General features: G+C 31.0%; 2 protein-coding genes across 4 annotated transcripts; both read right to left on the reverse strand.

The window, feature by feature from the left end:
- Positions 1-96: 96 nt before the first annotated feature.
- On the reverse strand, positions 97-10462 carry LOC146531013 (sensory neuron membrane protein 1-like). Of its 2 annotated transcripts, none has more exons than XM_085199808.1 (10): positions 10408-10462; positions 7552-7685; positions 5745-5902; positions 3461-3611; positions 3028-3285; positions 2667-2878; positions 2234-2519; positions 2030-2155; positions 1460-1601; positions 97-755 (listed from the first exon to the last, which is right to left on the reverse strand). In XM_085199808.1, exons 2-10 carry the CDS (start codon positions 7663-7665, stop codon positions 637-639), a joined length of 1566 nt encoding a protein of 521 aa, XP_085055934.1. In that variant the 5' UTR covers positions 7666-7685; positions 10408-10462; the 3' UTR covers positions 97-636. The 2 variants fall into 2 exon arrangements, with proteins under 2 accessions (XP_085055934.1, XP_085055935.1); XM_085199809.1 differs by having other exon boundaries at positions 665-755; positions 1446-1601.
- A 2062-nt stretch (positions 10463-12524) lies between these two features.
- On the reverse strand, positions 12525-22047 carry LOC146531014 (uncharacterized). Of its 2 annotated transcripts, XM_085199771.1 has the most exons (15): positions 21882-22047; positions 20879-21039; positions 19985-20388; positions 19529-19752; positions 18789-18891; positions 17726-17853; positions 17363-17653; positions 16916-17203; positions 16295-16791; positions 15691-15874; positions 15361-15556; positions 14441-15207; positions 14082-14274; positions 13814-13924; positions 12525-13064 (listed from the first exon to the last, which is right to left on the reverse strand). In XM_085199771.1, exons 1-15 carry the CDS (start codon positions 21972-21974, stop codon positions 12994-12996), a joined length of 3711 nt encoding a protein of 1236 aa, XP_085055897.1. In that variant the 5' UTR covers positions 21975-22047; the 3' UTR covers positions 12525-12993. The 2 variants fall into 2 exon arrangements, with proteins under 2 accessions (XP_085055897.1, XP_085055896.1); XM_085199770.1 differs by having other exon boundaries at positions 14441-15556.
- Positions 22048-23353: the final 1306 nt, after the last annotated feature.

Consider the following 23353-nt stretch of genomic DNA (forward strand, 5'->3'; position numbering starts at 1 on the left):
CAATTTTAACTAATAATAATTGGGATCCACTAATAAATTAGGCTCCAGGGAAATTGAATTGAAAACTGAAATGGAAATTCGAAATGAAACTAAATATTAAAATCTATAGTTTATTTAATAAAACTTAATTGATGCATTGAAGGATTCCACACTGCTTTGTAGGTGCTGGCTTAAATAATACTATCAATAAAATTATTAAATTTTTAATAGATACATATTTATAGGTGAGTTTACTTAAGGCTTTCGATACGAAAAAAATGAACATTTTTCAAAGAGGTCTGTATTATTCTATGGACTTAAATAATAATGAACGAAATGAGAAAACAATTTTGTACCTAACAGAGTGCATGCTGTTTTTCTATAAGAATTCATTCTTTTATTTAAAGAATAAATAAATTGTAAATATTTATACATTTCTCATATCTTGAGATATGACAGAGAGTCAATTTAGTGCAATTTAAACTACAAAATAATCTACTTCTATTTATATTATTAGATACATGTATGTATATATGAGCTGTGCCTTTAATTACGACGAATTGGATAAAAAATAAGGAATTTGATAATAAGTCAATAAAGCTTAAAATTATTAACCTAATAACATAAATAACTAATTGTTGAAAGAGTTAAATAATATTACATTTCGATTTTAGGTGGTCCTTGAGATATAGTGTTAATTTCTTTATGTTCAGTGACTTCTGGATTAACTTTTGTGGTCGCAGAGTCTGTTGACACAGCGAAGCGTATTATGTGTTCTGAAATAAATATATTTTTTTGTTTATTGTTTACGTTAAGGCCACTCGTGGCGCAGAGCACAAAGTATGACTAAGTCGATTGGCTGTGGGTTCGATCCCCACTTGAGGAAATTAAATATTTATTTAAAATTTATATTTTCATCGCTCTGGCGTCGAGGCAAAGGGCAGCGTTGAGTTTCGCCACTAAACATGCAATGCCTTGAGCGGAATATATTCGTGATTACAGTCGTATATGTATATATTTGAAGTATACTAAGAAATATTCATATTATTTATATGAATCTAAGTATCTCGTCACAATGTGACAATTATGGGTGTATAGGCATCTGGAGGCAATTTATCTAGGGGGAACCTGGTCGTTAGTAATTACTTGGTCCATTTGGCAAGGTCCTTGGTTAGATGATCATTCTATCGAAGTTGACTTAATTTTTATGAAAATCTTCACATATTTACATAAATGATTATACTGTATACCAACACTAAACTGAACTTTATGAAATGTGTTGATAAATCTCAGACTTTAGAGCGATTTATACATTTGGGCCTTAATGTTTTGTGATGGGCATATTCCACAAGGCTCCCCCAACCAATTCCAACACCCATGTTTATAAAACAAACATTTAACTTGACCATAAATATATAAATACAGAAAATACACTACTTAGATATACATATATAATAAATATTTACCACACGAATAGTACCTTTGTAGTGATACACCAAGCTGGCGAGGCAACCCAGGGTGCCGAAAGACACGAGCAGCCAACGTACCACCCCCACAATACGCTTCGGTAGAAATAGTTGATGTTTTAACAAATTTATAAATGTTTTATTTAAAGCTAGACCCTGGAAACAAATTCAATGGTATATAAATTGCACGTAAATGTCTCCGTCCTACCCATATTTTCACTTTTATTGAGGTCGGTTGGCTTCCGGTTTGCAGAATATTTAGAAGAAACTGACATTTTCTGGCTTGCAAAAATTATCTAGATAAGAACTCGTCATAATTATTCAGACCCAACTATAATGTTCTTCAATAACAATCAAGGTTTTTTGCACAGTAGAAATTTAGTAATTAGTAACCTACCTATTTTACATCTGACCATTGAAAATAGTTAGCATTATTTGATATCATATTAACTGTGTACTAGTATAGTAATACTAGAATATATTCTTTTGTTAAGTAAACAAAAATATTTAATTGTAATGTGAATATTAAATCTGTTTGTACGTCCATAAAGGTGATTAAAGCTGTTAATTGGTGCTAGTATTACCTCTTCTATCCAAAACATAGGCGCCATAACGTCAGGTAGATCCTTGCACAAATCCAATTTTTCAATTTTCAGTAATTGCATATTGAATTGTACTCTTTGTTTAGCTACTAATGGTGTACCAGTAATCTAAAACAATTTTAAATACACCAAATTTTAATCTTTTTAAGGACCATTAAATTTATAATAATTAAATATTATACTCACTGGCTCAAAATCAATGGCAATTTCATGTTCATTCACATCAGGATTCAATCCTTTAACACCTTCCAATAACTTAGGATCACTATCGTAGAAATGTGGCATGGAGACGTACATTGGAACACCTATGCACTTAGTCAAGTCCATCAAACCTTTTGGCGGGCATGCATCAGGAGAGTCACAATAGCATTGGAGCTCAGGATCATTAGCAAAATCACCAATATTGGCAATGTATCGGTTAGTTTTAATTCCTCCGTAAGATGTCTTCTTTTGGTACCAAGGCTTAAACGATCTAGAATCGATATTAATTAAATTTTGTATTGATGATTATTTCAGTAAAAATAAATATTTATAAGTTGCAAGAAATACACTGACTTTAGCCCATTTTCGAATATATTTTTTATGATAAATATATATTACTTTAGATTCTAGCACTAACCGGCACAAATCTCCAGCAAATGATTCCAACTTATCAAATTGAGTCAAAAATGGCGGAAAAATTGTTCCATCGGTTCCTTCAAACTCGTTACATTTCCCTTGCCATACATCTTGTTCCATTTTACCATCTATTGCTATTACTTTACCAACGTCCATCACATTCTTCACACCACGCCTAACAGTAACTACGTGTTTGTCAACAGTTGCGTTACGCTGAATGAAAAGCAACTGTTATTAATGAAATTTCACTTAAATTAGGAGGAACGAAGTAATAAGATAAATGGCGGTATGGAATAAATAAATTGTAAGAAAGTCGGAAGTCGTTTAAAACTTGCAAAAATATAAAATGAAAAATAACTTACCAATCCAAATAAAGAGAATCTGTACTGATTATTAGGCTCAAAAATTAACCTGTCGGCAGCCTCTTTCTTTAAAGCAGTACAAACTGCTTTAGGTGCAAACTCTGTTCTAGCACAATTTATAACGATTCCTCGAAAAAGAAGATCCAAAACTTTAACTCTCATGAATACATCTTCAGGGTTATCGAATATCCCATTTAAAGCTTTGCCGACCATATTAATCATTGCAGGTTTCTCTCTATTAACTATCGTCGCCATACCCTAAGGATATAAATATTTGTTAAAACAAGTTAATTACGAGTATATTATTTTACTTATTTATGAAATTTATGCGAAATATCTTTACTTGATTTAATTATGACTGTAATAGAATTTAATAAAAAAGAAGATTAAACATGGATAGTAAAACTATAGTTGTAAAATAAGAGTAACATACGAGCATAAAGGCATGCGGCATGACTATCACCTCCTCCCCAGTTAGGCCTGGGCCAGATAGGTCCTTTCTGAAGTAGAATTTGTCAAGTCTTTTATAATCAATTGTGTCTGTATCATCTTGGTCTTCCATCTCAACCTTTTCTTTCCATTCTCTATAAGTAAAATATGCTTATTATGCTTATAAGCTAATTTTGAGGCCGTTTTTCTTAGTTGGATTTCCATTATTTTTACGAAAATAATGCTGTTTACGTGTTTAAAATAAAATATATGTTAAGAATAGGATAACTGATAAGATTATAAGTGAATATATTTTTAGCTTCACGCTGTATCCCGCATATAACACAAGGAATTTAGTGATAAGACTTAGTGATAGTTCCTCACTTTTAACGCCGTGCTTTGCCTTGTTACCGGAACGAGGAAATGAAAATATTAAATATTTCATTGTACCTACGCAATACGAATCCATAGTAGTCCATAGCCATGTTTACAGTGACAAGCCCGTGGCACTGCACGACGATAACTATAGAATAAATAAATATTGATAAATATTATTAAAACTTAAATTATGGTCTACTTCTTACGGTCGCTGCAGAGCAAATAATATTTATGTTCATACCAATAATTTGCAGTTAAAATTTTTTTTTTTTCAGAAAGATTGAATTTTAAGGATGAATTTGAGGTTTAAACGTCTCTTTCGAAAAATTAGAGGATTAATTTGAAGTGAAAAATTGCGCATTTGATATGTAAAAAGATGAATTTGAAGAGTAAATTTTAAATTTGTTGCGTAAAAGAATGAATTTGGAATGAAAAACCTATATAAAACAAAGATCCTATTATTTACGAAGCAATTTCATAATCATTGGGCCACGTCACACTCTAACACTTCTACAATATTTTTCTGTATCGATTGTAGTAAATTAAAGGCTTGTATAAAAACCTTTTCCATTTATAAAACATAACATTATTACGTGTTGCGAAAATGAATACGAGGTATTAATAAAACTTAATCGATGTACACGTAGGTACAACAATATTACATAGTGCCTAAATTATCTGAAAAATATTTATTATAATTTTTAGCTTTACGTGTATGCCGCACATAGCAAGGTAGGTAGAGGGAACCTGGGAACCTGGTTAAGACATTCCATTCCCTTTAAGACACTTCTGTATTCCATAAACCGTCGAATTCTCAAGGCAATGCTGCGCCTCATTACCAGAGCGAAGAAATAAAAATATTTAATATTTCACTTCCCTGAGTGGGCATCGAACCCACAACCGTCGCGTTTCCAGGAGCACTTTTGTGTCCCTGTACTACGACTGCCCTTAATATGTAAGTATTATATTTTTTAAAATAAAAAATACACTCTTATATAACATTTTAGTAAATAAACTGTTACTTTTTTTGTTTTCTCTGTTTGAAGTAAAAGCAATATGAATAATGGTAAAATCTCTCCATGATTTGCTAATTAATACATTTTAGCCTATTTTGGAACTGTCATCAATTCATATCTAGAACACACTTGCAAGGCGGCACTAGTAGAATCATTTCGTATTTAATCAAGTTGAGGACAGAAGCTCGGATGACGGATGGCGAGCTTTAATGACCCTTAAAACTCTTGGATCGCAGGTCCACAACTGTTCAGATCAGTCATGCAAATTTTATCTCTGTTCCTTGTTGCCTTACATTCCTTTGCTTTACATATGAGTTTCAAATATCGATTCTGTCTTTATTAGTTTTAGGCAATATTCTAGTATTTCAATTTTCGTTTGTATTTTATTTTCCATCATGTAAACTTAATTCTTTAGAGAGTACATTTTAATTTGTCAACGTCGTACAAGATCGAGAATACGAAGTAGATAGATGAACCAAACGAGATATTTTTTTCATTATGTAACTAAATAATTAAGATTAACCTTTGCTGTGCGATCACAGTTTGTTTGGTTTTTTGGAAGATTGCAGGTTTAGAAAATACTATGACAGTTTATGAGTTTCGATATGATTAATATCTTAAATATATTAATAAAAAATAATATATTTGAGACATTAAGTAGAGAGTTACTATACCCTATTCATTTGGGCATAAGACAAAATATAAAAAAAAGAAACAAACATTAAATTTTTATTTAATTTAGTCCAGATTTACTCATATTTTAAAATATGAAAAATTCACTTACTGTAAGACCCTGTTGTGTGAAGCTGATTATAATTATTATTATAATTATTATCTATTTTATACATTATTATTATTTTATTTCACACGCTACAACAAAAACAAGAAACTTACTCAAAATAATAAGGTCCAACTTCTTTCACAATAGGTAGAGCTCCTTTCTGGACCTCTTCAGCATTAGTGTAGTTGAAAAGGTACACCTTGAAGTCGATTGCGAAGGGAACCTTTGACCACATTTGACGTATGTCTGTCTTTTTTGATAGAGCCATTTCCTAAAATTAGATTTGTTATTCAATATTGTGTGAAAAATAACTTAAAGTGACTGTAATTTTGTACTTAAAAGAGAGTAAATGAGATCACTATATCATTATATAGTGTGGGTTTGATTTCCATTTGGGTTTTCCCAAATTTGATTGATTTTTCCATTTTCTCACTCTAGCAACAAGAACACGTGCGGCGTTGAGTTCGTCCATTTAATCCGCAAAATATAACGGACTGCTTTAACATTAGGTTCCCTTTGTTATTCTTCTATATGTAAGCTCAAAAACTATTGTATTTTACTTTTTATTACGGCCACATACAATTTTATATTCTGTGAACATCGTATGTCTATTCAACATAGAGAAAATTAAATATTTTAAATATAAACATTGTCCAAAAGGGCCGAACTTATAGCTATGGTTCTAAATCAAACAATCTGATAAACAAAATTATTACCTAGAGATGAAATATATAACTATACTAGTGGACCCGAACGCGGCTACGCGCGCTTGAACTATACGAATATTTATTAAATATATTTATGAAATTATTTTCAGTTTTCAATAGAGAGATGCGTTAACAAGCTCATTTTGAGTGACGTTTTCTAACAACAAACTTTGCAAATCGTTGTTTAGCAACGACGGTTGTTATTAACATGGCGGAATAAATTGTATGTAAAATTAATAAGTATTTTAATATATTGGTATATATCGAAAATATTACAAATTACAAATATGAGAAAAAAAAGTATCCTATGTTCATCCCGAGACCCTCAAGTATCTCTATATGAGTATTTTATCACAATTAAATTAGCGGTTTGGCCCTGATTGCGTAAAAGACAGACAGACAGACAGACAGACAGACAGAGTTACTTTCGAATTTATAATATAGGTATGGATTCGTAATATTCCAAACAGACATAGATTGACGTATTTTAAAATATAATTGTATTGAATTAACTGAACAACTGAAGTTCACTTTGAAAAGATTTGGAGGATTCCAAAGCATTGTATCAAAGCTCTTTTGGTAAACGACAAGCTTTTGACGTGGACGTATTTAGAAACATTTCTTAGTTATGATATTTTGGACAGTTTTCAAATTACTATGTTTGTATTTATCGTCACACTGTATCCCGCATACAGCAAGTTAGGCAGAGGGAACCTAGTGTTAAGAAATTCCGTCCCCCATTTTCCGCCAAATTTTTGGGGAGTTTGCTTAGCTTCAAGTTTGGCCGTAAATAATGGAGAGCTGGTACCGACTCTGTTCTATAGCAGAAACTTGGATATTACAGAAGAAGAATTTAAAAAGATGAATGTTGTGGAGATGTAATCTCTTCTTGGGATATGCGGAGTCAGTTTACCTGACTGTAAGGACGAGATACAATATAATATAATAGCGAGAGTAGACTGGCAAAGTCGCGATTCAGTTACTAGTAAAATATAATATTAAATACAAATACTATTCTTTTTTAACAAAATTAATCGTTTAAAACACAAAAAATATCCCGAGAGATTGTGGGTATAACATTTTTAGTCATCCATCCGTCATTCGTCTCCCGTCACGGGAGAATAATAGCAACACAATTTTCGAATTAGGGTTAACCCTCTCTGCATGTTATATAACATACAAACTAATATATCATACAAATTTTGGTTATTACCTTTTTCAGTTGACTTTTCAGAATCGTAGGAAAAAGAACCCATCCAAAAAGAATTCCAAACATGGCAGCACCTCCGCACCCAGCTGCAATTTTCATATGCTTGGCAAGCGGCATGTTGATCTAAAGGTCACCCCCTTTTTACAGAAATATTCATAACAATTATATTATACGTGCTCTACATAAATTATATTAATAAAAAAAATAAATCAATGCATTTACTCCGTTAATGTGCAATCGATGGGTAACCACCATGTGTCGGTTCTCATCAACTTGACATCATCAGTAGTTTTCCTTACATATATTAAAAGTATATATAAGGAAGAATACTTATTACGGAGTATATGAAAGTTAATTAAATTGTACGATATTTACTGGAGAAAATGAATAAATTTAATATTTTACTTGTTAATTTAATATTTTATTTGTTGCGCAATCCGACACGAAATGCCTCCACAATTTGGTAGATAGTGGCAACCAGAAGTATCTTAATGGGAACGGAGTGCCTTAGCAATAGGTTTCCAATAATGTTTCTTCCACTCGGTGATAAACTTTAAAAAAATATATTTTTATCTAGTTCGGGGGATGTAATAAATAATTTACGAAAAATGTTAGTCCACCAAAGAGTATGTACGTGCTTCGATAATCGTTTTTATGTTATAGAAAGTTTGATTTCTCTTAATTTATAGAAAAAGTAGAGAGTAATAGTGTATAAGTACAAGTTTATACAGTCTAAGTGCTTAGCTTAAATACTGAACTTGTTGATCTTTTTATTTTTTTGGGGACTTTTGTATGTTTATTTCTTTTGTAGCTTCAGCTGTATCCCGCACATAGCAGGATATTCAGAGGATTTTAGTATTTAAACACTCCGTTCCTCACTTTCCGTCGATTGTATAATTATAAATAAAAGATTTAGGTCGCATTGTTTTCAGGTTTTTGCCCTAATAGAAAAAAATATAAAGTGCATATTTTTTAAAATACTTCTCCAGATTCCACTATCATTGTATAGTTCAACTATTATTTTCCTTGTAATTATTCAGTATTAAAAAAAAAGGAAAAAATATATAACCATTATAATATCTTTCTATCTTTTCTTATCAAAGAAAAAAATATAGAAAAATCCAAGATACAATTTTAGTTATTTATTAATATTTCGGTTAAAACAATACATTAATTTTATAATTTCTAGGTAACAAGACATGATTTTATCCTGCCAACGAGAACAAAGCGTCTTAATTAAGGATCTTATTCTACTGTAAACTGTAGATCATTATTTATGTATTATTTATTAATTTTCCTTATAATAATGTTCAAAGTTTATACAGGGATTACAAGTGGCTGGTATAGAAGTTATTATATTTACTTAAATATTCATAAATATATGTAAAGTTTAAAAATTTTTCGTAATTGTTTTTGTTTAATTTGTTGCCATGAAAAACAAACAATTTTAAAACAATAGGACATTGTCATTGTGGCAAAAGATGTAATTCAGTTAATGATGCTTGGGTTTTGACTCTCAAGCATCATTGTTTTTTAGTTATACCTTAGAAATGAGAAACGACAATTACTCCATCGTATTCTCAAACAAAAAATAATTCTTATATATAAAGGTACCTAAATTTTTTGACAAAAATACAAAAATAACAAAAAAGAAAAAGATATCCAATCGTCCATGAGTGTGTATTTGTGTGTATGTGTATGTGTGTGTGTGTGTGCACCTGTGCGTGTTTACATGTGTGTTCCTATTTTCTGCGCACATACATTATATCTTTGCTTCAGTAATTTTATAACTATTTGTATTTTTTCGAAAACTGTATAGTTAATTTAAACTAGTGTTTTAAAGATTAAACAAAAGGTATGCACACCTTATCACACCTTTTGAATTTATTATGTAATTAGAAGTGTCTTAATAAATTAAATAAAATTGCACGTTTTTACAAAATTTAAAGATATTAAACAAAAATTATATGAGTAATTCATAGTGTTATGTTTAATGATAATTAAACTTATATTTCTATCAATAGAAACAATCTACACTCGAAATTAATTATATACATATTCTAAAGTGGACACGCTATACAATGCACAAATTATGAAAAAATGAAATGTGAAATAAATAGATTTTAATATATAAGGTAAATATTTTTTTTGCGTTTGAAGTCGTTTATGTTTTGACGGTTTACGGATAGGTGTTTGGTGTTCTAATAGGCCGATGTGGATATTCCTTTTTCTTCGGATATCCGCTTATACGGTCGAATAAATCACTAGAGTACGCACTATACAGAATACACGCCCAAATTTAAAGATTTCAGCGTGGTACTGCAAATCAAAAAGTGGAGAAATCTCGGGAAACTTGGTCGATTCTTGGTTGATTAATGGATTTTTAGCATCACGCTGTATTTCGCACATAGGCAGAGGGAATTTGAGAACCTAGTGCTAAGCACTCTGTTATTTCTCTGATAACGAGGCAAGAGCGGTGTTAAGCTACGCTACTAAACACTCAATACCTCAAGAATTTGGATGAAAGTGGGGAACAGAAGCATTTTAATGGGGAACGGAGTGACTTAACAGTAGGTTTCCTGTGCCTACCCTATATATGCTATGTGCGGAATTCCAATGTTATTTTGGCCTAATTTTCGCAGTCCATATTTGCTTAAAAAATTGCATATCTAGATGACAAAAGAATATTTTTAAAGCCTAAATTGAATGTTAAAGACATTGAGACAAGATAAGAGAAGACTTGAAAAGATGAGAAAAGAAAATTAAAGCGAATGTTTAAATAATAGTTGTTTTATTTAATTTAAAAAGTATTTTTTGATAGAATATCTACATGGATATAATAAGGCATGTCATACGTACGTGTGACGGTGTGTACTCGGGGGCAGCTGTTCCAGTACTCGGACGACGCTGCAACGCTTTCCAATGGCCAAGCTACTATCGTATACTCAAAAAGTAAAAATGTTTAATTCTATTAGTAAATAGTTTATTTTCATATTTTTTATTAAAATTTTGTGTTTTTTAATGAATCCATCATATCATGTGGGGTGTAGTGTATGCAGAGGTATACTAACAATAAACTTTAATACAAAAGTAGTGAAGATGTTCTTATTTTTTTTTTAATATTTAAAAACTTTACACACATTTGGTCAGTATCCTTTTTTCATGTCGTTTATTATTATTTTATAAAATATTCTTTATTAGGAAGATTGTTTATTAGAAACGCTATCCGATTGCATAGTTTGTATCGAAAGATACAAAAAATAAAAATATGTTTTGAATATAAAAAAATCTTTGAATGGAAATCGAATTAACCATTTTGTTTCCTTACACCACACTGACCATCATAAATCTTATAATACATCATATTTTTTTCAGGATTATACTTTACCCCCCATCCGGCAGGGTAGATAAAGAGAATCAAATATCAAAGCACTTCGATCTCCGCTTTCCGAATTAGAGACATTGTGTATATATTTTTTTACGCAGGGGTACACAGGGGGAACATGGGAACCCAGAAATATATGGCTTAATAAAATATATAGTTTCATCTATTAAGGACATGACTGTACAGCCACGCCCATAAGCCAATGGTATCGTTAGCTCGAGGGCTATTACGTCATTCCTGCAATTACAGAAAGGTTTATTATTACTGTCTGATAAAAAGAAATTATTAACTTATTTTAAAATAACATAATTGAATGTAAAATAATAGTAAGAGTTTTTAATTAACATACGGGTAGAAAATATAGCAGGTGATTTTTTTAAAACAATTAAAGTTCTGGAAAGTATTAGAGAGGAAGTTTTATAACTTTTTTTTAATTAAGGGTGATTTGTTACAGCCCTGTAATCTTTAGAAGTAAAATCATTATCTATTTCATATGATTTCTTACAATCAGATTTACTCAGTTGAGTTCCGTCACTCACGCAATGCTTCAAGAATTCGGTGAAAAGTAGGGAATAGAGTAGGGAATGTGGAACAGAGTGTCTTAAAACAACGTTCCTAGGTTCTAGTTAAAACCTTAAACGAAGCTTGATTCATTTCAGTATATTAAAAAATATACTGAATATTAAGATCCTAGCTGGGTTAAAACAAAGAAATTGGTGAAAGTTTTACGTAAATCGGTTCAGTACTTACAGAGATTAGTGATCATACATACAGACAGACAGACAAGAAATTAAAAAAATATATTTTGCTTTCTATTATTCTTTTTAAGTGCCCCTCTAACCATTTCAGTCAAAAATACTAAATGTACAGACAAAATATTTTTACTGTTTTATTATATATAGCGATTAGAAATCGAATAATATACTTATTTTCTTTATAAAGAGTGAAGATATGTTTTTTTTATTAGACACAATCAAACTGTCGAATGGGGCGGAGCCTTGAATATTTGATAAGAAATATTTTCCAATAACGTTTTTAAACTCTTCGTAAGTACACGCCTGTTTGTCCTTCGTTTGTTTTAAGTTGTTTATAGCTGCTTTTGTATTTGGATTTGTGTAGAGAAAATTTCAGTTCTTTTTTCTTATACTTTTTTATTTGTGTAATATTTAATAGAGTAGTATTAGAGACTGATTCTACGGTGAAAGTTGCATTTTTTTTTTCGCGTAATATAATAGGCAGAGAGAATTTAAGTCAAGATATAATTTTCCCCATTTTCCGCCCAAAATCAGACTTTTGCATATTGAACTCTAGGTTGGCCGTTATGGCACAGGGGCTCTGCATCTCAGGCACTCTGGTACCAAGGCAAAAACAAGCCATTCAGTGGGAACTGAGAAACGAAGAGTCCCTCTGCCTACCCTGAGATTTGCAGGATACAACGGGAAGCTGAAAAAAAGAACTTAACGTCTTGCCCATGCGGTGATACCTAAATAATTTGTTTCATCTTTGTTGGGGTGGGAAGTGGAGATGTCAATAAATTAGAAGCATATAACAATCAAAAAGTGTATTAAATAAATATATTTTAATACAAAGAAATTTATTTATTTTATGTGCTAACTTTACAAAGTAAAACTAAATATAAAGTTGTAGTTTACATTTGTGTGAGAAATTATTAGAGGTAAAACTAGAAAATAAAAAGTTTACTATTAGAAAGCAATAAAAAAAATATATCATAAATAATATGTAAATTTTTCTACGCCAGACATTGTTTGAAATTGAAATTTTGAAAGAAATTTGAAATTTTGAGTTATTCATAATTAATCTTATAATTTCCTTTATATCATCAAGAACATTTTTTAACTTTTTTTTCTGCTTTGTCACATATATTTTCCCTTCTTGGTTAATGATATCTTTTATTTATCTTTTATTTTTAATAAATTGCTTACAACAAAAGAATATTAGGCTTAGGATAAGCAATTGACGTTACACCTACACTACATATATATGAACACTCGTAAAAATGCAAAGTTTAGGTTAGACCTTGGAAACTTATACTTTGGAATTTATTTCAATTTGAAATGTTCTAGTTTGTGATCAACAGCCATGAATACATTTTCCGTGGTGCAAGGATTCCCTGAAATAAAAAAAAAAAAACATTTTTTTTAGCTCTATACGATATCCTTCATTTAGCAGGGTAGGCCTGTTGTTGCTTAGGAGTGTGATATGTGAAAAAATCTCTTATTGAGGGCATTTATTAATCTTATAGAACCTCAAAAAGGATTTTTTAAAATTTGTCTTTTTTTATCTAGCGTTGGTATACCTACGAGTATGACAATTTAAGAAACTAAAAAACGTTTGTACATGACGATTTAAGAAACTAAAAGAAATCATCAAAATCACCTTATTAATTATGGTTTTTTGGTAATTTTTATTTAACTAAGTCAAGAAGCAAATTGTCATGTGTTTTTCTAAAATTACCGAAATACACGTGGGATAGCTTTGGGACTTTAGCGAAGCGGAGGTGGATACTTGTTTTTCATATACGACCCACTTCATCCAAGTAAAAGCGTATTACATTATGTCTGGAACTTTCTATTATATAAAGTTGTAAATGAGAATGCAAAAGCTGAATAAATTGATATTAAACAAAAGATATTAATTTCTTAATTATAACTATAAATTATATTTATTTCATTGGAAAATAATCAAATCTTTAAGCATTTAACTGCAGAGTTTCAACATTTCAAAATGCAAGGAAAAATATCATTCTCATTATAAAAAAATTTCAGTAAAAACGCACAAAATATGCATTAATGGGTTAACGTCCTAATTACATATATGCAAATTACTATTGAGTAAATAAAACGAAAAAAAAAAAATTACCAATATTAATCCATTTGTCTTCGTATCCTGCGTCCAAACGGGCCAACCTCACAGCTTCTCGTAAAGCGTGGGTAATGACTACTGCTAGGCACAGTGCTGGTTCACCCGTTGCTATAAGTTTACGCAGCCATATATATGTATATATATATATAAAATATATAATCATTTAAATAATATAATCATTTAATTAAAAACATAATAATGAAAATAATATTTATTTTATAGCATTGTTTTAATTCGTCTCTTTATTATTTTATGTTGCAAGTACCTTTAGATTGTAAAACACCAAATTTGTTATCTGAATTTCTGCGGAAGTAAACTCTAAAATCAGCTGGTATGTCTTTAATCCCGGGTGGCTTGTAAGTCCACGTACGGTCTGTCAGTAGTCTTCCAGTAGTTTTGTCATAAATGATTTTTTCGGATGTCCAATATCCTAGACCCATTACAAATGCTCCCTCTATCTGGAAAAATAATATTAGTGTGTGTTTCAGTCTGTCTGAGTTTAATATTGTAGTCATTTAAACATTTTTTAAAGAAGAGATTCTTTAAAATGAGAGAGTGGAGGGTTAACTCAACCACAACTCCACTTATAATTAGTCGAAGTAAAATAAATATTAAACTTTTCACCTGAGCAATATCAATTTCGGGATTCAAACTTCGTCCAGTATCTTCCAGTAAATCGACTCTAATTATATCATAATTCCCAGTTAGAATGTCAACTTCCACTTCCATTATAACTACCCCATATATAAGGTAGGGTTTTACAGGTTCATTTAAAGAAAACATATATGACGCCTGCAAATCAATTCCTAAGTAATAAGCTTTTTTAATAATATCTTCCCATTTAGCATTATTTAGTTCCTTTTTCACTGGACTTAACCTATCATTTAAAATTTCACAAGCTTTTACAGTGGCATACGCAACACATTCGCTTCCAATACTACCTCCTGTGGCCATAGAATTTGGTGATGTAAGACTAGAACTGGGTTTGACGATTATTTTTTCCATTGGAATTCCTAAAATGTAAGCACATACTTGTGCTACTTTTGTATTAATTCCTTGTCCCATTTCAGTACCACCATGAGTTATGGCAACCGAGCCATCAGCTTGGTAAATTGACACTATGCAATTATAGGGACCTAAATAAAATAGGTCGTAAGTCATTGGTAATATTCTCATAGCTCGCTTTCTCCAACGATTGTTTTTATTAAAATCTCCGATATGTTGTTGTCTTTGGTCATAGTCAGAATTCTTTTTTAATTCGTCTATTAATTCTGGAATGGGATTATTCTCCTTTGTCATATTTTGTAAACGTACTTCTAATGGATCTTTGCCTACATCGTGTGCTATTCTTTCCATCACATATTCAGTCATTGCGATACCCTCAGAGGAAGCTAAAATTATTAATATTAATTTTTCAAACATTTCTTTATGTAATAAAAAATTGGTTGCCGTGCTATTTTTCTTATGTAGGAGACGCAAGAATATCCGAAAAAATACGAAAACTAACTCAAATATTCGTTTTACCTTGTCTGAAGTAACGTTACCTGGAGCCCTGCACCAAGTTGTTGACGGAATATCAGTTAGTACGCTGCAAGCTTCTATATGCCATCGTTTGGAATTATAACAATTGTGCATGTGGTTTAATGTCATCAATGTTGTAGTCTCGTTCTTTGAGCACCCGTTGTCTTGATAGTATTTGTTTTTTAAGTACTGAATTTCGCCTTCTTTATTTACACCAAACTATAAAGTTAATACAATTAGTAGAGTTTTGATGTACAAACGAAATGTACAAAACTAACACGAAAATTTAAAATCACACTTCAGAATCTTAAATGTAACTTATAAAATACAGCTACAAAAATGATATGACATACTTCTAAATTACAGTACGTTGGAGCTCTTTTTCCAACGATCTTCATATTGGTTTGTAAAGGTAGTACAAACCTACAAGATTTTCCTTGTAAATATGATACGATCGCTGCAGCGCAGGCAATTTGTGTTGATCTAGTTATTTTTCCTCCATATGCACCTCCAACTCTACGGACTATTACGTTTACGCTGAAATAGTTCATATGTGAAAAATTTTTGTAATCAACTTAACATTAGTAAAGCTATATTATAAAATATTCAGCTTCATGCTGTATCCCGCACAGAGCAGGGTACGCAACGGGAACCTCGTGTTAAGACTCTCCGTTGCCCACTTTTCACCGGATTCTGGTGGTATTGCGTGTCGTCGCCGAGCTTGCTTTGCCTCGACACCAGAGCGGAGGAATGAAAATATAAATTTAAATAAATATTTCCTTTCCTCGAGTGGGGATCAAGTCCACAACCAGTCGATTTTCGTACACTCTTTGTGCCTCTGCGCCACGACTGGCCTCGATTATAGAAATTCCTGAGTAGAATTTCATATTATATTTTTTAAGTATGCTAAAAGAATAGTGAAGTAATACTCATATTTTTTCACTGTAGATACTTTACCTATTTACAGGAATATTTAAACATTCAGCAATAGCAACATTAGTTAAGTCAATCCATTGAGTTGAAGCATAAACGTCAAATCCGTCTTCAGTTGGTTTTACTACACAAGTTTGTGGTTCCATGGAGTAGTGATACTGTGTGTCAAATGATATTTCATCTTTTATTACCATTTCTATATCGTTTCCAGTTTCAGTAGGCTCTATTACTTTATCTGTATTTATTCTTTGATTTTCTGATGACGCTAACACATCTTCTACGTTTAATAAAGGTATTTTCTTTGAAATCGACCTATAATTTATGTTAACAAGCTTAGCAGCATTGCTTGCTGCCTTTTCTTTGTTAGCTACAATTATACCTACAGGTTGACCATAAAATTTTACTTCCCTAGAACACAAAATTTCTTCTATGGATGAAATAAGTGGAATATTAATTGGTGTGAAGTTATTAGCGCCAGGTATGTCTTTGGCAGAGTAAAATTCGATAACGCCGGGCACTTTCTGTAACCAGAATAATCATTGAGAATTCCTCATATAAAATCCTAATATTATGATCGTGTTTTATTTTTAAATGAGCATGAAAGAAATTTCAATTAAACAAACAAAAATAATATAGAAAGTTTACCATGGCATCTGTAGTATCAAATTCTTCAATAATACTACCAGCGTTTACATCAGCCGTGACAAATGCACCGAAAACTTCATCTATTTGCGCTGGTAAATCATTTGCAAAAGTGGCTTCGCCGCTACATTGCGCTAACGCTTCTAGTTTTGGAATTGGCTTATTTAGTGGCCAAACACTTTTATCTGTATCATACTTTTGGAGGCTCTTTGATATGTGACGTTTAATAACCTCTCCTCCAGATCGATATTTTTTATCTAATTTGTCATCAGGACATAGTTTTAAAATAGCCTGAAATTTTTCAAATATATTACTGATTTAACATTTAAATAACAGACAGATTTAAAAAAAATTATATACACGAGCAGAGACAAATATCTGCCAAATCTTTGTTTGCAGAATTTTTTATACGAAAATAAAATAATACCTCTTGATAAGCAGTAAATTCACCTTATAATATAGAGCCAAAGCTAATATTTTTCTATATTCTGGAGATGGTTCAGGTGATGCTTCATCAGGATTAATCTCTGACGATAAAGTTTTGAGTGCTAACTGTAATGCATCATCTGAGAAAGGATCCTTGTTAATCAAGGCTTGTTCAGTTTTAGTTGCATGTATAAATTTTGGATTTATATTGCCATAAACTATTGACATTTTTTCTAGTACTTGCTCATTTTGCTTAAATTTGAAAAGAAATCCAGCGTTGACAATTGCGTGGGCGTTCTGTGATCTAGGCATTATCTGCAGAATAGATATTTTTTATCGCACAATAAAAATATAGAGAAAAATACTTTAATTTGGTCTATCACTAACCTTATAAGTTTTGACCATACAGCAATCTGATAAAGGTGGTAAGCTTATACTCGTAACAATTTTATTTTTCATATCAAATTTTAAAAAATCTACTAGATTTATAGTCTGATATTTTTTGGCCGCCGTAGCTGAAATTAATCAGAGAGATATTAAATTATAGAATTATTAACAATCAAGTGAACCTGTGTGAACACAGAATTCTGATCTCCCGTGATTTTGTCGGTGAAGTCGAGAACGAAGCTTTCCTTAATATTTATCTTGGCTTGGAGATGATTTTACAAAACTTCAATCTCTACTTATCGCCTGGATTCGAGACTCAAATGATGTATTGAGTGGCGGAACCTAACACATTGATTAGTTTTACCACAGAGAAGAAATGAAACAAATAATTTCTCTAGTGTGACCAGTACGCGGTGTCAACTGTGGCATGATGGCCTCATCATTCAATGTTTTAAAAACTTAGGATTTTTGTATTACTTATTTTCCTACGTAAATACATAAAATCGACCAAGTAATTAAATACAAACATGTGTATTTACTTCAAGTTATTACTTCATTAGCAAGTACTTTAAAAATTGACTATTTGTTATATGATATTTCTCCAGATTCGCATACCCACGCGCTATTCCTATAGTGCGTGGGTATTCAAGTCTTGTAACGTTTGAACAGCGCGTCATACATCTTTGATTTTTTACTTAGTATGCTTAGTTACAAAAAATAAAAAATATTTCATTATGGACATAATTATACTGTTATTTTTATTTAACAAAAATAACGTTATAAATATGAACTGATCATAAATATGTTATTATTACCAACATATTGACACAGGGGTTGGAATCGTTATGGTAATTGAGTGCCTTCATATTATATTTTTCTTGCTTACGCATATAACTACTAGTATATGCTGGAAAAGGATAATGCTAAAAAAAGGAATATTTTAACCTTAAAATAAGCTTTCGTATGCACGTAAGTATGCCTATAAATACAATAAGTAACTACTATAAATACAATAACTATCTTAGGCTTAAAATGTAAGGTAAACTTCTTGTACAAACTTTACCGATAGTTATCATCGCTCCAACAGTTTCGAAAAGTAGGAAAAGGTCAGATGGAAATTCATTATTCGTGTATTTCAGGTACAAATTTCCACCAATTGTGCCAATCTGAAATATATAAATAATATAAACAAATGACCAAACACTTTATTTAAAGTAAGAATTTTTGATAATATAAAAAGTTCTATTCCATGAAAATAATAGATAGTCAACTCAACCGTCAATTAATTTTAGTTTCTAATTTCATGCATCTTTTAGTATCAAGTACAATGGACGACGATCCTGTCCTGCTAACTTTAACATTTAAATAAAAGAGAAGAAAGAATAGGATAACATGATATAAAGATAACATGACATGACAACATGAGTTATTGTTTTTCCAGTACTCATATACTATCACGCAGGATACTTTATCTGCTTTATACTGTTATCTTTTGTATACTTACACTTGTACAGGTTTGTTACCTACTAACACTGACAAATGTCAGTGTTAGAATTCCGCATATAATACCTTGTATCTTTATTACATTAATTATTCTTCTGATAACCTTTTAGTCTTATTTGGTCCTATATGGTATATTTTAAAGCAGAAGAGTTCGTTTGGTTTGTCTTTCATAGAACTATGTACTTGGTTGGAATTCAATTGACTATTTAGCACAAAAAAATATTTTCCTGTTTAAAAGTCAATTTATGAAGATAAGCTTCGATTAAACCCGTTGTAGCTGCAGTCAAAACTTTTACTTACATTTCTAACTGGAATGTGTGCTACAAGATCCATGTGATTGTAAAATTCCTTTAAATAGCTAAAATCTTCGTTTTCTGATGATAATTTAAGAAATACTTCCATCATTTCGGATAATGGCATTCCCGCTCCCACTATCAGGTTAACGTCTATTATGTATCCTTTAATATCGGTCACATTGAAAATATCTATTACATTTTTCGGATATCCTGTTATATGATAAACTCCTAAAATTAAATGTATTATCAAAACCAAATTGTCCAAGTATTCATAGTTCATAAATTTAATATACAATATAAGATAAAGCAATTTTGTTTCGAGTATAAATATTTACTATTTTCTGACTTGACCCTCGTAAGTAATGATTTTTCGATAAAATATGCGTAAGGCTTTTCAAATAAAATATTGAAAATATTACAAAGATATTTAATATAGTTTTTTTTAAATTAGTCACATTACCTTGTCCTGTATTACCAGCCACTAGTTTATAGTCAGAACATTCAGCTATAGCTTTAAACACGTCTTCTAAGTTATATACTTTAAACCATTTATGTTGGCTTCCTTCTAAAGTAATCATTTTATTATTTTCTTTCTCCAAAACGCACCAATCGTTTCTTACATCTATATTAAAAGATTCTTTTCTTTTATGTTTACATGCTTGGTTACATTTGATGCCGCAAGTTTTAAATACTCCTAAGTCTTCTATATCTTGAAGTTTTTTTAGCAAACACTCATCAGCATCAGAGGCAAGACTTTTGAACGCTTCAGCTATCGGTCTGTAGCCTGTACATCTGCACATGTTACTGGCGAATGAGTTTTCAATTTCCTCCATGTTCATTTTTTTGTTTTTTGAAGTGTATAAACTGCAATTAAATGATAGATATCTTATAAATATTATCATTTATAATCATTGATTACTGATTGATAATCAAATAGTAGGAAGCGAATCCAGTCAGAAGAAAAAGGCCAGTCGTGGCGCAAAGTGTGACTTTATATTAAAATAGACTGGTTCGATTCCCACGAGGAGATGAAATATTTATAGTAATTTACATTTTTAATATCTTCGCTCTGGTAAGCGCAGTTGAGATCCACACAATGTCTCAAATATCAGGCGGAAAAAGGGAAAGGAAGTTTGTTAATGGGGACGATGTCTCTTAATACTAGATTCCCAAGTTCCCATAGCGCATTATTGTTTGTAATATTTAGTTTTGCATTTTTATATACATACTAAATATGCATAGATGGATACAGTTTTTTAACATTTCTAAAGTGATTTTACACATTTTGGAAAGAAAAATGTTGATTTAAAAAAAGTATAAAAAGTAAATACTGTTTTGCTAAAAATTATGTTACCTATACATATTCATAACCCATCCTGGCGTACAATAGCCACACTGGGTGCCATTAAACTTGGCTAATCTGGTTTGTATATCGTGATAGCCTATTGTTCTATTCCCAATTCCTTCTACAGTCGTTATCTCCCAACCTTGACATGAGAAAATTGATACGAGACACTGTAAAGCAAATAATTATAATTTTAAGATATTTAAAATATTTTATAATATAATCTTTACTAAATATAATACAACTTTCGAAATTAATTTGTAAATAATTACAAAAATGTCTGAATTTTTCCAACCTTATAATGATAGCAATTAATTTGTCGGGCCATTTGCGGGGTAGAGGCACAACGGCATGCAGAGGCAATTCCGCCACTCAACTTGCATTACCTCTAGAATTCAGCGGAAAATGGGGAACGAAGTGTCTTAACTCTAGGCTCCATCTGCATACCAATGCCAAGCCAGCTGTCAATATATATATATGTAAATAATCTGCATTTTGAAATAAAATCATATTTTATATTATTTGTGTACATACAGTACATTTGTACATTTCAAGCTGTAATGATTTAGACAATTATTTTGCAGGAAGTAATTATGACAATTTTAGTGTTAATCTTCGTTTATCATCTTTGCTGTACCTATATTATTTTATATTAAATACTACTTTTAAACGTCTTTAACTTTTTTCAAGAATAGTTTTAAAGAGTTAATATAGGACATATCTTATTTTGATTTGAGAGCCAATAATTATTCATTACCATCTAGACTTACCTCCCTTATATACGCTTGGGGGATTTTTTTCATATCCTCCACATTTTCATATCCTCGCTCTGATAAGAAGCCAAAGCTCGCTTTAGAGTTTCACCACTCAACGCAATGCCTCGAGAGTTTACCAGAAAATGGGGAACGGAAATGTTTAAATGGAAACGGAGTATTTCTTCACTGGGCTTCCAGTTGCCACTTCCAGTACTTATCGTATACAGTGTGAATCCAAATATATATTAAATACTTACCGAGTTAACAGAGAAGGTCTTGACCTCATTGTTTGGTGGTAAGGCGGCTTGAACAGAAACTATGCAGGCTCCGCATCCTCCTTCTTGGCACATGGCCTTGGTCCCTCGAAGATCTGCTACCGTTCTTATGAATTCGTTTAATGATACATCTGGCCCGTACTTTCCGTCAGCTATAATGAAATTTTTAATTATTTCTACATAACATCTTTTTAGTTTTACATTTTAAAAATAGCTTGTAAAGTTGAAGTTTTCTAGTCTCAAGATAGTCTCTAGTCTCATAGATATGTAAGTAAAATAAGGAAAATAATCTTAAATAAAAACATTTTAGTAATTTAAATTATTCTTTTCCTGCTTATATTTACATTTTTAATTAAGAATATGAAGTAGTAAATTGTTAAGTTTTATATGGAGTTATTATTAATTTATGTAAATAATCTACCTTATAATTATAATTTGGATAGATAGTTTACATTACAATTTTTTCGTGAAACATGCTATTTAGCTGTGTCGACTAACACAAATAAGACTTATATTGCCCGTTTTAGTTTATTATAAAATCTTATTTAATATTTCATATTACAAAAAATTAAGAAACAAGCATTAAGGCATTCTGTTCCCTAGTTTTCAGTCGAATTCTAGAGGCATTGCGGGTTGAGTGGTGGAACTTAACGTCGTGCTTTACCTTGTTGTGAGAGCGAAGAAATGAAAATATAAACTTAAATAAATATTCCATTTCCTTGTGTGCAGCTCGAACCCACACCAGCCGCGTTTGAAATTATTAATACATTAAAGAAAGTATTAAAATAAAAATTTTTTTCGTAAGCTAAACTTACCTTCATACTGGATTCCGTTTATTTTAAAAACTATTTTAGACATTTTTTTCAGCAACTACTAACGTCTTTCTATTATAGAAGTAGAAAGAATATCCAATATTAATTTTTATTATGATTATTTTGATTAAACTTTGTCACTCAATCCATCTTCACGTACTTTGTACATCTATTTGTGTGACCTCCCGTACTTATAACGATGCTGGCTCTTATAATTATATATTTCGGACGTTCTAAACGGCTATGACTATTATAAGGGTATGTTTACACTAGGTTTTATATATTTTATTTTAGTTTTAAATATATTTTATTCGTTTTCTATGTTTTTATTTCAACTTTTATCTTGAGAGAGACAATAATTTTAAGGTAGTGTTTAAAGTTATTTATAAAGTGGTATATGTGGTATATTATGTGGGCAAAATTGGGCGGAGCATTGAGAATCGTGTCTTGTCACTAAGTTTCCTTAGTTTTTTCTATTATAATTGGAAATTGTGGGATACAGAAAATAAAAAGAACTACTAAACTTGAAATATTTTTATTATTTTCTTTTAGTCAAATTTATCATCTACAGGGTGTCCCAGGAGTCAACGATAAAACGAAAACGGGTGATAGACCAAGTCGTGACAGTTATGAGAAAAATAT

This window comes from Heliconius melpomene, chromosome 16 (genome assembly GCF_056956725.1).
Source record: "Heliconius melpomene rosina isolate 202511_hmr_F chromosome 16, ASM5695672v1, whole genome shotgun sequence".
Lineage (NCBI taxonomy): Eukaryota > Metazoa > Arthropoda > Insecta > Lepidoptera > Nymphalidae > Heliconius > Heliconius melpomene.

Coding starts and splice junctions, on each gene's coding strand:
- LOC146531013 (XM_085199808.1), bottom strand. CDS start 7,665: ATGCCGCTTGCCAAGCATATGAAAATTGCAGCTGGGTGCGGAGGTGCT. Junction 2,879..3,027: donor GATTCTCTTTATTTGGATTG/GTAAGTTATTTT, acceptor CTTTTCATTCAG/CGTAACGCAACTGTTGACAA. Junction 1,602..2,029: donor CTATGTTTTGGATAGAAGAG/GTAATACTAGCA, acceptor ATTTGTTTCCAG/GGTCTAGCTTTAAATAAAAC.
- LOC146531014 (XM_085199770.1), bottom strand. CDS start 21,974: ATGTGCCAAGAAGGAGGATGCGGAGCCTGCATAGTTTCTGTTCAAGCC. Junction 18,892..19,528: donor CACACATTCCAGTTAGAAAT/GTAAGTAAAAGT, acceptor TATATATTTCAG/ATTGGCACAATTGGTGGAAA. Junction 17,204..17,362: donor CTTTGGCTCTATATTATAAG/GTGAATTTACTG, acceptor GAAAAATTTCAG/GCTATTTTAAAACTATGTCC.